This window comes from Rutidosis leptorrhynchoides, unplaced genomic scaffold (assembly GCF_046630445.1).
Source record: "Rutidosis leptorrhynchoides isolate AG116_Rl617_1_P2 unplaced genomic scaffold, CSIRO_AGI_Rlap_v1 contig515, whole genome shotgun sequence".
Lineage (NCBI taxonomy): Eukaryota > Viridiplantae > Streptophyta > Magnoliopsida > Asterales > Asteraceae > Rutidosis > Rutidosis leptorrhynchoides.
In genome coordinates, this window is record NW_027266742.1 from 49,808 (window position 1) to 63,250 (window position 13,443).

The following is a 13,443-nucleotide window of genomic DNA, read 5'->3' on the forward strand; positions in this document are numbered from 1 at the left end:
AGGTCCCAAACTTTTATTTATCCAGTAAAAGAAAGTGGCCGTCTTTCTTGATGATGAGAGTCCAAAAAACAGAGAAGGTAAGATGTGATCCAACGGCTGAGAAGCTTTGTTCTGATCTTTCGATCAGTCAAACCTGACACTGAGCAAACACACAACCACAGCTAAAACAATGGCTTTTTTTGCTTGTTATGTACTGTACATTTTTATTTTTGGAAGATATGAAAATCAAAAGTTACCTATTTCCATGTTTTGACTTAACACTTGTCCTCTGTAAAAAAAAAAACAAATCAATGAAAATAGTATTAAAGGCATTTACTGTTTATACATTACAGAAAAACAGGTCACAAAAATTGCTGCTTTAATTATTTACTTAGCAGTAGATTATTAGCTACATATGTAGATTAGTGGCAGTATTAAATTATTAAGATAGTATTAAATTATTAAGATCTGATGAAAAGATGGGACGTTGTTAAGGCAAGATCTTGTATATTAATTCATTTGCAGCCTTTAATTAATTGCTACTCTGTTAAAAATTAACTCCCTTTTATTTACTGCTTCAGTTAAACTTCATGGTCCATACAACTGCAAGATACTAACGAAAACGATACCATATGTTCCGAAATTGACTTTGAAAATAAGTACATAACTTCAAAATTCGTTGGCTAATTCTCATAGAAAATTTACTTCAAAAAAATTTATCATCACAAAAAATATATACGTATAATTTAATTTCATTACTCCCTTCGTACATAATTAACGGTCACATTTTCTATGTAAAATGCATAAAAGATGAGAATAAATTAAAGACGGAATAATTATCAAAAAAATTAGACGGAGTAGTAATTCCTTATACAAACTATGAAGATCTCCCTTGCATCGAACTCTTAATTAGAGACGGATTATTAATTCCTAGTACAAATTAGGGAGGATCTCCCTAGCATCGAACTCATATCGAAAAATATTATAACTTAATCATAAAAGAAAAGTATAACTAGAATAACAATGCAGAATCTAGAAATTTAAATTTAATGTAAACTAAATCCAAATATGATGATAAACATTAGCTAATGCTAAAAGATGGTTCGCAAATCCTAAGGAAAGCACAATATGTCAAAAGATTAAAACATTCATCGAATCCGAACATTACAACATTCCATAGAGAATTAGCCAAAAGGTTCTAGAGATAGTTTATTTATCACATAGCGAAATATCATGTCTTTTTTCCCACTTGATCGAACTCACACGAAAGACCAGTTAACAAACGAGAAAGCAAGGCAGTGGTTTCCATCATCATCATTAAGAACTTTCCAAGCGATTGCTTGATCGTAGGACACCGGTCTTCCCATGCTCGACACACATATCCCCGACGGTAGATATGCATAACCCTGAAATTTTATAATGATCGTACTTAGATAAAAGCTTAGAAAAGATGAAAATTTCAATAAACATATTTAGATATTGCTTACAGTTTCACAATTACCTGTTGCATAATTTTCGAGAACTCTGAGCAGAGAATCTTCCGGCCAGCTTCATCCAGAATCTTATCGAGCATTATATCTTGAAGTGCGACGAGGGTAGTTTCTAGCATGTCAAGTCCAGCCTGGTTTGCAAAGGTGAAGACTGGAGATGCCTGCAAAATATTCAATCAATCAGACAAGAAACATGTATTGTTAATAAATAAATAAATATAGATAGTTTATTAATCTGGAGAGTAATTACATTCATTCTCAAAGAACAGCACATAATTGCATCTGGATGGTTCCATAGTTGCTTCAATAGAACATCCCCAGATTGGCCGTCGGCTTTGAGGAGCTCTCCTCCGGTATGGACTCTAAAAAACAAATGGAGATTCCATTAGGAAATTGTAAAATTACTAAGCAATAGAAAGAAAAAGGAGTTTAAAATAAAATGTTTTATCGAGTCAAGACCTGTAGCTTCTGGAAATCCATCGTGCGAGAGTAAGAGCTTCAGGGGATCCAGGAAGAGATCTAGGTCCCAATTGTGAGTTACTGAGCCGTGATGGAGAGATTGCCATGGCGACTCTCTGAACGGAGCCGACAACACTACGGAGATATTGGCGAGCCATGGCGGCAACATTGTCTTGCAAGTGGCTCTCGAAACTGAACTGGAATGCGATAGTCAGGACAGACCTTAGATTATAGCTGCCATTTGCATCTGCAGTCTTGCCGCTAGCTGAGCGGGTCCCACATCCGACTTCGAGCGAGGAGGCTAAATCCAATGTCCTAGTAGTACTTCCACCAGGGCCATCCTAGAATAATATCAAAACTCTTACGATTAATTTTTAAGAAAACAATAATGATTTTCCAATATTATTCAATTTATAACTGTAAGATGAGAAAGTTTACTGGAACTGATTTGGGATCCAATGGAATAAGACGAAAACCAGAAGCCAATAGTGGAGCATCATCCGCAAAGGATTCATCAATAGGGGCAAAGACAAGCTGAGCACAAGAACCAACTGCATTCTCGTCAACTCCACTGCATAGCTGCAAGAATTCGTTCATTTCAGATAGTGTTGAGAAAATAAAAACAATTTCTAGTTCAGAATATAGTCATTTTCATTTACAAGAACTAAAAAAACTTACTTGCAATAGGTACATATCTCGGGACATAGCTAAATCTTCAGGTGAAAATGCATGACCTTCAAGACGAACCACTTCCAAGGACTGTATTAAAAAAGAGACAGCTGTAAATTTCAAGAAGTGTTTAAGAAGACAGAAAGATATTAATGATTTGGCGGAACAAGAAATTGTCACCTCTTCATGCTCCAATGTTTGGGCAAGAGGCAAAATGACTTGGCTACTTGGAAAGCCGCCATTTCTTGCACAAGGAACTGCATATGGACTTGCTTTCAGACAAGCAGCGGAATAGGCGTCGACGCCATAGTCAGCCCATTCGGAACGGTGCTCCCTCAAAAACCGGACTAGCAAAGCAGGAGGGACATTCTGCAGACACATGAAAACAAGTAGTTAAAACACTACTACCTCTAAGATACAAGAAACACATATCACGAGTAGAAAAGGCCAACTGACAAATTATAAGGGAAGTTTACCTGAAGCAGCATTGATGCCTTGGCACAAAGGATACCTCCTCCTAAAGTATGAAACATAGACTGGTATTGAGATCCATGAAATTTGTTTGGAGATGAATTAATGGCAATGGTCACATCCTCCACACCATCACTGCCTAAAAGTGACCAACCATCATCCGCGAAACCATTAACAGCATCATTAAAACCCCTGAAAATTATTTTCCAACCATTAGTAAACAACAGAGCCACTTCAATGAAAGTTTTTTATCTCAGGCAAGAATAGTCACCTGCAAAGTCTCTGACTAAATGTCCTTAAAACAGCAGGTTGGCGGCCCCCACTATACTGAATTTCACCACTTGATTCTTGAGCAATTTGCCGAATGTGCCTCAAGGCCTGCAAATATTGGAAACAAAAAAAGTGACCAACAATGTAGAAGGATCAAATAAAAAGTAGAAACTGAGATATCCTTACAGAAATTGTCATTTTCTGCGCAAGAATCTTAGATGATTCATAAAGTGGTCGAAGGACTTCAGGGACACTCAAAACCTAACACCAAAACAGTGCATTTAAATCAATCTGATTCTTTAAGGCATTAGAAGGAAATAGAAAGGCCGAATAATAAAGTAATATTCTCACATCTAAATCAACATGATCCACAATGTTGATGATGGAACCACCTCCTTCACAAGGTCGGATTAAATACCCACTCGGAAGCATTTCAGCTCTTACAAAAGTTGAAGTTGGAGGCCCTGCTGGGCCACCCGTGGAAGCACTTAACGACCTCTCGCATATCTGAATTTTAGTTTTGACTAAGTCAGGCACAATATAATCTCAAATGGAGAGAAGTTAAATGATTGATTTCTAACTTGTATTCTAAATCTAGGATTCTATTTCAGAACCCCTTAGTAACAAAGTGAAAGACAACTTACAACGAGGCTTCCATCCTCCATAGTGGTAGTATATCTCAGTGTCCAAAAGTCACGTGCTGCTGCCAATATTGTTGGTGCATAAGTCTGATATGAAACAACTAACAAAAATTAGCAAGATGACAAAAGAAAGATAGTATTGGAAACTGTGATTGAGCAACATGATGCAAAAACGACCTGCATGTACATGAGCTCTATGGTTCCTCCATTTCCGGTGGGAAGTACATTCAATGTTTCGAGGCAACGGCATTCACGATACCAAGACAGGCGATCTTTGAGAATTTCCGCGACCTGTCAAGATTTTCCAACACAGATCATACATAAGCTGATGGACTACTTATCAAACTGTGTTGATAAAAACTGAAAACTAAAGGGAAACACAAACCTTTGTGGGCTCTAGGCTCACAAGACCACAAGCTCGTGCTGCTACTCCACTGCAGTTGCGGGAAACAGCAACAATTCCAATAGAATCCGGACCAGGCTATACAAAATTGATAATAGTCAGTATACCAAAATAAGTAACATGACATCAGTTCCTTGAACAAGGAAAAAAAAGGAAATTTACCTTCATCCCAATCATCTGGACCCAGTCGACAGCAGTTCCAGTAGCCTTGGATAGGAACTCTGCCAGGGTCTCCTCAGCAATAGCGAGAAGACTGTATCGGAAAACAAATTCAGAATTACAACCAAGTAAAAAATCCTGAATACTAAACCACAGCGAATAAAAGGGAACAACATTTTACATACCCAGCTGGGTTGTTAGCATCCCTTTGTGAATGCCGAGGAGTTGGGTTTTGCTGTTGTTGGTTCTGACCACTCATGACCACAGACTCACAGCTATTGTCTGTGGTCGTTGCAGATGCCTGCATCACAAAACTCACATTATATACAACGAAATAAATTACAAGGCACGTAAAATAGGATTGACATTGTTAGAGTCATGAACTCACAGTGTGTATTTTTTGTTTCATGTATCCATTCTCGTAGACCAAATGTGAAACCTGCTTCTGCAATCGGTCATTTTCTTCCATCAACAGCTTGTTCATAGCACTCAGTTTTTTATTCACCGTCGTGAGATGACAGGATTCCTTCCTTTGTTTTTCGCGGCATCTATTCCACAACAGTAAAAAGAAATATCAATGTTTGGATGACACGTAGATAATATTTCCAAAAGTGAGGCCGTTACAATAAAATACTAGCACTTATTCGAATCCACCTAGACGATGCACCACGTGAGCAAATCAAAATCAAAATTTGCGAGTGTATTGTTATGCAATGCTGCCAGATGGCAATGAAATGATTCTAGCGAGACTACAAGACCGTTGCTCTGTAACCATCTTATAATTAACAGCAAGGCATGTACAATACTATGACAACTGGTTTCAAAGACAAAACGACATGACTGAAGAATCATTATGAAATGTTAGCTGTAATGTACTTAACAATAACAATAGTCCAATCAGAAAGAATATCCTGGCACTTGCAAACAAAGAAAATCATACTTGCATTAAAAGACCACAATTCTCATTTCTTCATCATAAGACTTGTTACATACATACCATTTACTGTTAAAAGTATTAAGATGATAACATTATACAGTCATTGGTTATCTATAGCCTCAGAATGATGAAACACAAAGAATAAAAACACAAGGAAGCTAAGACAAGGTCATAAAAAGGCCAAATGGGAATATATCAGTCACCATTTTCATTCCCAATAAGGAAGAGATGACAACAAACTAAAGGAAAAGAGTACTAGTAAATTTAATATTGAAGGAGAAACATCAATGAACAAGTGTGACCAAAGAAGGATTATTAAAAATTAGGTTTTTTACAACCAGATCTAAGCAGAAGAAAGAAATAAGAATACATTAAAAAAACAAGGGTGAAACATTCCTGCGAAAGTAGCAGAAACACACATCATAAAATCAAGGGAAACAACTTTAATTATTCCAAAAACTTCACTCTTTGGAAACTGAAAGATAAAGCAAAGTGGAAAAAACGCATACCAAAAAAGGACCCACATTTTTCACAATCACCAAGAACATGAGATCACATCATTCCAAAAACAAGAATATATCTAGCATTTCTCATACGTACACGCCATACACACTTTTTGTCTGGAAAATCAAAACCACTACAACTCAAATTATCATTTCTCTACAACCTAGCTCAAAAAACAAAATCCAAAACACCTAAAAACTTAAAATCTTGATTGAAATCAATATCAATTAGATATAAATCCAAGCATGCATATCCATCTGCATCAAAATTAATTAATAATAACAATCACCTGCGATTTTGAAACCAGACTTTGATCTGCTTAGGCTCAATGTTGGAAAGGATATGACACTCCCTTATGAGCTGATGCCTTCTCAAAGAGCTAGGCTTTGGGCATTCAGCATAAACTCTTTCTAAAGCCTCAACTTGCTCTGGTGTGTACCTTACATACTTATTCGAATCCATTATTGAAAAGAAAAAAAAACACCGAAAAATCAACACAACTAGAGTTGAAAGCAAGGATTAAAAAAGAAAGATGATTGATTTGTTTAGGAATTGAATTGGGTTTTTGATTTCCTTCCTTCTTCAGTGATTGTTAGGCTCTCTCCTCTTAAGAGAAGAACCTAGACTATCCTTCATGAGATGGTGTTGAAAGGTTGAGCTTTTAGTTTGAACTCTCTCTCTCTATCTCTTTCTCAAATTACAGAAAATGATTTAGAGTTGAAAGAAGATTTACTGTGCTCCTTTTTATATTACTACTCGAAATTATTTTTCTTTGAGATTGACAGAAAGCAGAAGTAACAAAATAAAGACAAGACAACAAAAACAAAACCCAACCATAGAAAGAAATAAAAAAAACACAGATGATTGATGTGTTTTTTCAACACAGACTGAAAGAGAGAGAGAAGGGGAGGAAACAAAATACCCAAATGGTCTAAATCGAAAAGCCAGGTGGGTATTCGGGCCAAAAAAAAAACAATCTTTTCTCTCTCACTGGAATGTAATTATATTTCAAAAAAAGTGACAGCTTGCTCTTTCACAAAGGTTGTAACTTTAATGGAGTAGTATTTTTCGAAATGAAAAAATGGGGAAGCAAAAAGATTTTTGTAAAACCAATCTGAAAAAGTGAAGACATTTTTTTGATTAATGAGCTGAGCTCTCTAAAAGGATAAATAAATAAAAGAGAAAAATTAAAAAGTAGCAGTGCTAGTACTATACTACTGTGTAGCAGGCTGCGAGAAGCAGCATCCATCCATCACTCACAAAGCTTCTCTCTCTCTCTTACTTTTATGGGTGTATGATGTTAATGTTATTATGCGCATGGACTGGTAATGATGATGATGTGTATTGGATGATGTGCATGCATGGGGCATGTCTAAACAATTCAACACATACTACTATAAGTAACAGTGAGAAAGAGATGGGTAAAATCGTAAAAGAGCTGGAGCATGATAATCGTGACGTCTTTGAGACGAAACGACAACGTTTTGTTATCTAAAACTAGGCTTCGTGGGCTTTTTTTTAAGTCGTTAAAGAATACTCGGCCTCATGGACTTTTTTTAGTCGTTAGAGAATACTGCACCTTATTTCCTTTGACTAAAATCGAAAGTCATAAAAAATGAGACATGATTGGTATATACTATACTTTCTTGTACATTACCGTGTATAATATGGTTGTATATTATCGTAACCTAGCGAGGACAACTGCTAAAGAATAGAGAGGAGGGGACGATATTATGGACTGCTAGGCATTCTCATTTTTCTTAGTAGTTTATTTGTTTCTTATTAAAGATAATAAGACGGAAGAAGAGTGTTTTGAGAATAAGACTGGACGTAGTAAAGATCATCTATCGTTACCATATCATATCATATATACAGTATACTAACGCAAATTGTAATACAAATATATTTAAGATTAATGGACCGTCTTTTTTCACCTCACCTCGACTCACGATCGTGTCTAGATGTATTTTTGAATGATTGAATTATGAGTGTAATTTTAATTAATGCGATGGATTAAGTGGATGGTCGAGTATCGTTAAATATAAATTATAATAATATTAAATATTATAATGTAGTTAAGTATTCAATGAGTAAGACATATTAAATATATATTATAATAATAATATAAAAATAATTATTATTAATAATTTTTTTTATGCTCAATAATAATAATTATTGATATAACATGCAATTTATTTTACTATATTTAAGTGATATGAATATTTAAGGTTTTTTTTGGTCAAATATATTGCTTCCGTCCTAAATTAGATGCAAATATAAACATATTTTTTTTTTGTCTCAAATTAGATGTAAATTGTGACAAGTTTAAGGAATAATAATTATGTTTATCCATTATATTCTCATGTACCATTTCACCAACTTCACAATCTTCATTTTCATATTTTCTATGCACTCTTCTCATATATTTGATTATTAGTTGTAATTTTAAGGATTTTTTTAATCTCTACAATCATTATGTTGGAAAATAAGCTTATGTTGTGGTTTCTTTGATTTGTGTGAAATCACAAATATTAATGTAGCAACCCAAAAATTCGAGCTTAGATAAACGTGTACACAATGTCGACGTGGAGGTAGTTTTTAAATAAAATAATGATTTTTGACGCACGTGTTCTTATCTCGAGGTTTACGTCTAATCAAAAATTCGAGGTTTACTCTACGCGTGTGATTTATATTTTCGACGTTAGATGAACGAGTAGTATCGATCAAGACAATCGGTAATAACTAAAACGTACGTTAAATAAATAATTCTAAGCCAAAGAAAATTTATAAAAGCAAATTCGGCAAATTTTTACAAACTTCTAAATTACAATAGAAACAATAATTACTATCAAGAAGTTTGTGTATCAAATTCTTGTATTTTAAGTAGGGTTACAAGTTGCAATGTATTACAAAGAAATACAATTCAAAGGATGTATCATGCCTACACTAGCCTAACTTTACACAACATGAACACTACCAAATCTACTACAATCCAAGCCTGTCTACACAGCTGGCAGCCAAAGCAAGAGCCAGCCAGCCTTGAAGTAAGGCAGCCGACCAGCTGTCCAAGAACCTGGAAGCCACAGAAACTGATATAGTAACCTGCACAAGAATCAACAGGTTAACACATCTCTCAAGTCAGCAAACACTATCATTTTATACCTGTAATGCATATAAAAATACATCAATCAAATGACTCTCCACTACTGCTGCCTGCCAGACACAGCAGTGATCTGGCAGCCCCTAAACCTCACTTATGCATGCAAAATTTTTCCACATATCAGGCTGCCAAAATGAAGACAGTCTCCCATCCTAAACTAAGTCAAGCAATTTCAAACACACAACAAGGCAGCCAACAACTATCCTTCAATTAAGCTGAACCATTGTTCTCATACATTCTCAACATAATCAAATTAGCCTCAAACAATCTCAGCCGGCAGCCATCAAACCAAATTACATATTGTCACACAATTCACAGAAAAACCAAACTGTATATGATTTTACAACTCACAGTAAAACAACATGCAAGCTCACAGTGATGTCTAGACACTAATTCATAGATTTCCAGCCAATGGCAGAGACATGGGCATCCAGTTTCAAGTCACATTTTAGTCACTCTAGAACATCTAATTAGGTAATACATGCTACAATTCCAGTTAATTCAACATGCAACATTTTTTTTCTAGCATGGAAAACGAAATCCTAACAGAGAAGCTAAATTGTCAGAATTCAGAGGAGGAAGTACTTACCGTCCGAGTCAACTCACTGAGTCAACCGACCGAGTCAACTCAGTGACTGGTCGAGTCGACTCAGTCGAATCCGGCCGAATTCCAGGCCATCCCAGAAGAGAAAAAGTTTCCTTTAGCTGCCGTCAACCCTTATTCAACAGGAGTCAACCTCGCAAAGAAACATCAAAAGTCAAGGTAAAAATTAAAACCCAATTAGGATTCGAATGGTAGTAAAACTTGCATGAATAAGCTTAGAATCCATGGTAGAACAACATATATGAGAATCGGGCAAAAACCCTAAAATTTGAGAGGAACCCTAATTGTGTAAAATCAAAATTAAAACTTACCCTGTTTGAATTGAACGGAATTGATGATAGATACGTGTTCCTTGTGTTGAGAGGAACATTTCGGTATGAAGGTTAGGCTTCGACGTCGCCGGAATCGGTCTGGACGACGTCGAGCCGTGCGGAGGAGACGAGAGAAACGGGGAGGAAGAGAAGAAGAAGAAGAAGAAGAAGAAAATGACTGGACCAACCGGTCCAGTCCCTTTTTATAGTAAATCAAACCAAATCGATTTTTCTGGTAAAAGACTAAAATAGCCTTTTGATTTTAACGGAATTATAAAAATATCAACATAAGTCTTCCAGTCAATATAAAAGTCAATGGTTTTATGGTCATTTTACGGTATAAAAACCGGTTCTTTCGGTTTACTTTGGTTCAACCCGTGCTGATTCAGTCTGATTGAAACGGATTGATTTTGAGTCATCCGCACCTACGTTTAAAGTCAATTTTAACCTTCTGTTTTTAAAGTATTTACAAGAATACCAACTGTCAGTTTTAAAAGAAGGATTATTCTGGTAATTTTACTAAAATCGAACCTGTTTTATGTTCCGAAGCAAATTAAATAATTTCTACTTGTCTAAAAATTATGAAATTTTTACAGTAAGCCACAAATATTATTTTCTACAGAATATCAAAAGTTCAGAATTTTTCGAAGCCAGATTTAATTTATTTTAATTCCTGAGTTAATTTAGTTGACAAAAATGATTTAAAAATAACTAAGTGTCTCTAAAATTTTTTTAGGTCATACTTTAACTAAGAAAATTATTTTATAATCACTGTCAACTAGTAGAAATGTTTTATATTTTCTTAGGATATTTATTCTATTATATGTAACATTTAATGAACAATCAAGTTACAAAAATAATCATAATTTTAAAAACACCTAATGAATTAAAGATAAGAACGTATGCGACGAAGTGACGAGTAGGATTAATTCAAATAATTTTCTTTTAAGCGTTAGTATTTACGAGGTTAATTAATGATATTTCGTTAGGTTATTAATTGCGACGTCAAGTTACGCGAGGATGAACGACTCGAGACGTACATAAACTGTGAGTGTTACTTTCTTTTTAATTACGAAGAATATATTGATGTTTTATGATATATATATATATATTACTATGCCATAGTTTTTGATTATCTTGCTGTTTAAGTTTTAGTTAAATATATGGCATAGATAGGTATTATACTTTTGAAATCTGGAGGAAACTTTCAAATATCCTTTAAGCAAAGTTTTATTTGCTTCTTAACGACGAATTTAAAAGCAAGTTTTGTTTTATTATACATAATGTATATAAATGCGAACCCAATGTAAATGTTTTATTCGAGGGGATTCGGTCGACTTTGTGGCGACCAATCCACATAGAGTACTTGGTCCTTATGTGGCCCCATGTTGACGGTCTGATCAGAGGGTACGACTTCCCTAGTTCACGTAGCGGAAGTTTTAATTGCGCCATTGTTGACGGGTGTCGAGTTTAAGGATACTACGGTGGGTCCCCCATAGTAGTTATTCGATAAATGATTTACGCGGAATTTTTCTTTATAAATGTTTATGAAGAATAAAGATGTATTACAACGAGTTCTAATGACAAAATAATTTATGATGTTTTAGAATACAAATGTTTATTATTAAATGTTTCATCAAGTGTTTTTAATATAAAACCTCACTAAGCATTATAGTTTACAGTTTTCTATAAATAAAATGTTTTCTCCAGGTTAAACAAATTCAGGTTACGAGGCATGACTAGGGCCCAATTTCCGCAGACGATAGAAGATACCAACGGGCCCCGCACTAAGCCCACAGGAAGGGTCGAAATGCGGACGTCTCAATTAACGTCTAATTTGAGACGGAGAGAGTATTTTGTTGTACTATAGTACTAAAAAAATGAGATAAAAACATTAGTGCTCTTGCATTTATTTATACACCAGCACCAACTTATCTCACTAATCAAATCGTCCACCATCGAAACATTAAGCAACAACCATCCGAAAACATAGGAACATTAATTATCTAAAAAAACATAGGACATGCGTTGCACTCCCTCTTGATGACCAAAGTCAAAATGTAGAGAAAATCTTACTAATACATATCTCACATTTTGACGCCTACACCAATAATAAATTATCTAATGAGTTGACTTAGGTAATCGCTATATTGTGTTTCGTCGGAAAATGATGACTTGATTGGGTCGTTGCTGTATTTTCGAACAATGAATCCATACATTTGGGATTGGTTGTAATTAGGTTGAAAGTCTATACTATCAGATTCTTTTGCACTACGTCTTGGATGGTAGGTCACAATAATAATGTAACGGTCTTTGAACAACATAAGAGTCATCTCTTTTATAGGAATGGATTTAAATGTCTAATTGCACTTGGGTTGCCAAAAAGGAGATGGAATGGAATCTACCAACAAGATGCACCAATTAAACAATACTGTTCTATTTATCTCTCCTTAATTGGATCAAATCAAAACCACCCTGAACAACTGCACCACTTCAATCCACAATGTTAATTTGATGCAATTGGTGAAATTTTCTTGAGTGAAGTAGAATTGTAATTTGACCTATACATCTGCCATTATTTTTTATTTTAAATTCTAGATATATCATATTTCATTTTGCTTAATTTTTAGATTATTTATACATAATAAAACGATCATACACATCTCCACAAAATTCGAACTTGATATCTATTACAAATTTGAGATTGATCACTAGAAGACAAGATACATGAAAAGAATGCGTGACACTATCATCAAGTCAATCGTCCTTATATTTAATTATTTGTGTTGAAAAAATTAATATGTTAAATTATTGTCTTTCATTGTACATGTCTTTTCTTTAAGAGATTTTATTTACATATGTAAATAATTAGGGGATATATACATTTTTTCTACCTTAAATTGCATTTTCTTAACGAGTTATTATTTCGCGAAAAATTGTTAACAAAGTCATACTTTTTCGTTAAGTTATCTAACAAAATCATAGTTTCGTCAAAAAATTGCCTAGGTGACAGCAAATCTCCGTCAACTATATAATTCTAATAAATGAATATGATTTTATTAGCAATTCTAATAGATGGATATGATTTTGTTAGTAATTCTAACAGATGAATATGATTTTGTTAGCGATTTTTCGCGAGATAGCAGTTTGTTAAAAAATATAATTTAAGATGAGAAAAATATTAATATCCGGGAGGCTCATTACTTCAGCTGAGAGAATAAAAAGTCATTTCACCTTTTTACTTGGAACTTTAGGGGGTTCTCGAAAAAAGATAGCGAAAAAAATTATTCCTAAAGTCGAGACTAAAAGGAATATATAAACCAATGCTTTCATATATAGATTCAATCGTGATTTACGATTATAGCTTCCATACCTGTTTATTTTTA

At 34.5% G+C, this 13,443-nt stretch overlaps 1 protein-coding gene across 3 annotated transcripts; it reads right to left on the reverse strand.

The window, feature by feature from the left end:
* Nucleotides 1–1,238: 1,238 nt before the first annotated feature.
* LOC139884177 (homeobox-leucine zipper protein ATHB-14-like) lies at nucleotides 1,239–6,444 on the reverse strand. 3 transcript variants are annotated; one of them, XM_071868245.1, is made up of 18 exons: nucleotides 6,272–6,444; nucleotides 4,934–5,089; nucleotides 4,727–4,849; nucleotides 4,545–4,635; nucleotides 4,365–4,460; nucleotides 4,157–4,270; nucleotides 3,983–4,066; nucleotides 3,690–3,845; nucleotides 3,525–3,599; nucleotides 3,340–3,446; nucleotides 3,074–3,260; nucleotides 2,778–2,966; nucleotides 2,607–2,687; nucleotides 2,373–2,507; nucleotides 1,929–2,269; nucleotides 1,720–1,831; nucleotides 1,481–1,630; nucleotides 1,239–1,385 (listed from the first exon to the last, which is right to left on the reverse strand). In XM_071868245.1, the coding sequence occupies exons 1-18, from the start codon at nucleotides 6,442–6,444 to the stop codon at nucleotides 1,239–1,241; spliced, it is 2,517 nt and encodes an 838-aa protein (XP_071724346.1). The 3 variants fall into 3 exon arrangements, with proteins under 3 accessions (XP_071724346.1, XP_071724347.1, XP_071724345.1); XM_071868246.1 differs by having other exon boundaries at nucleotides 4,727–4,842; nucleotides 4,930–5,089; XM_071868244.1 differs by having other exon boundaries at nucleotides 2,367–2,507; nucleotides 4,727–4,842; nucleotides 4,930–5,089.
* Between the last annotated feature and the right edge of the window lie 6,999 nt (nucleotides 6,445–13,443).

What these genes read in the sequence shown, in the direction of transcription:
- LOC139884177 (XM_071868244.1), bottom strand. Translation starts at nt 6,444, where the DNA reads ATGGATTCGAATAAGTATGTAAGGTACACACCAGAGCAAGTTGAGGCT. An exon ending in GATGCTAACAACCCAGCTGG is followed by an intron (nt 4,636 to 4,726) that starts GTATGTAAAATG and finishes TTTCCGATACAG; the next exon opens with TCTTCTCGCTATTGCTGAGG. An exon ending in TGGATTTCCAGAAGCTACAG is followed by an intron (nt 1,832 to 1,928) that starts GTCTTGACTCGA and finishes TTTGTTTTTTAG; the next exon opens with AGTCCATACCGGAGGAGAGC.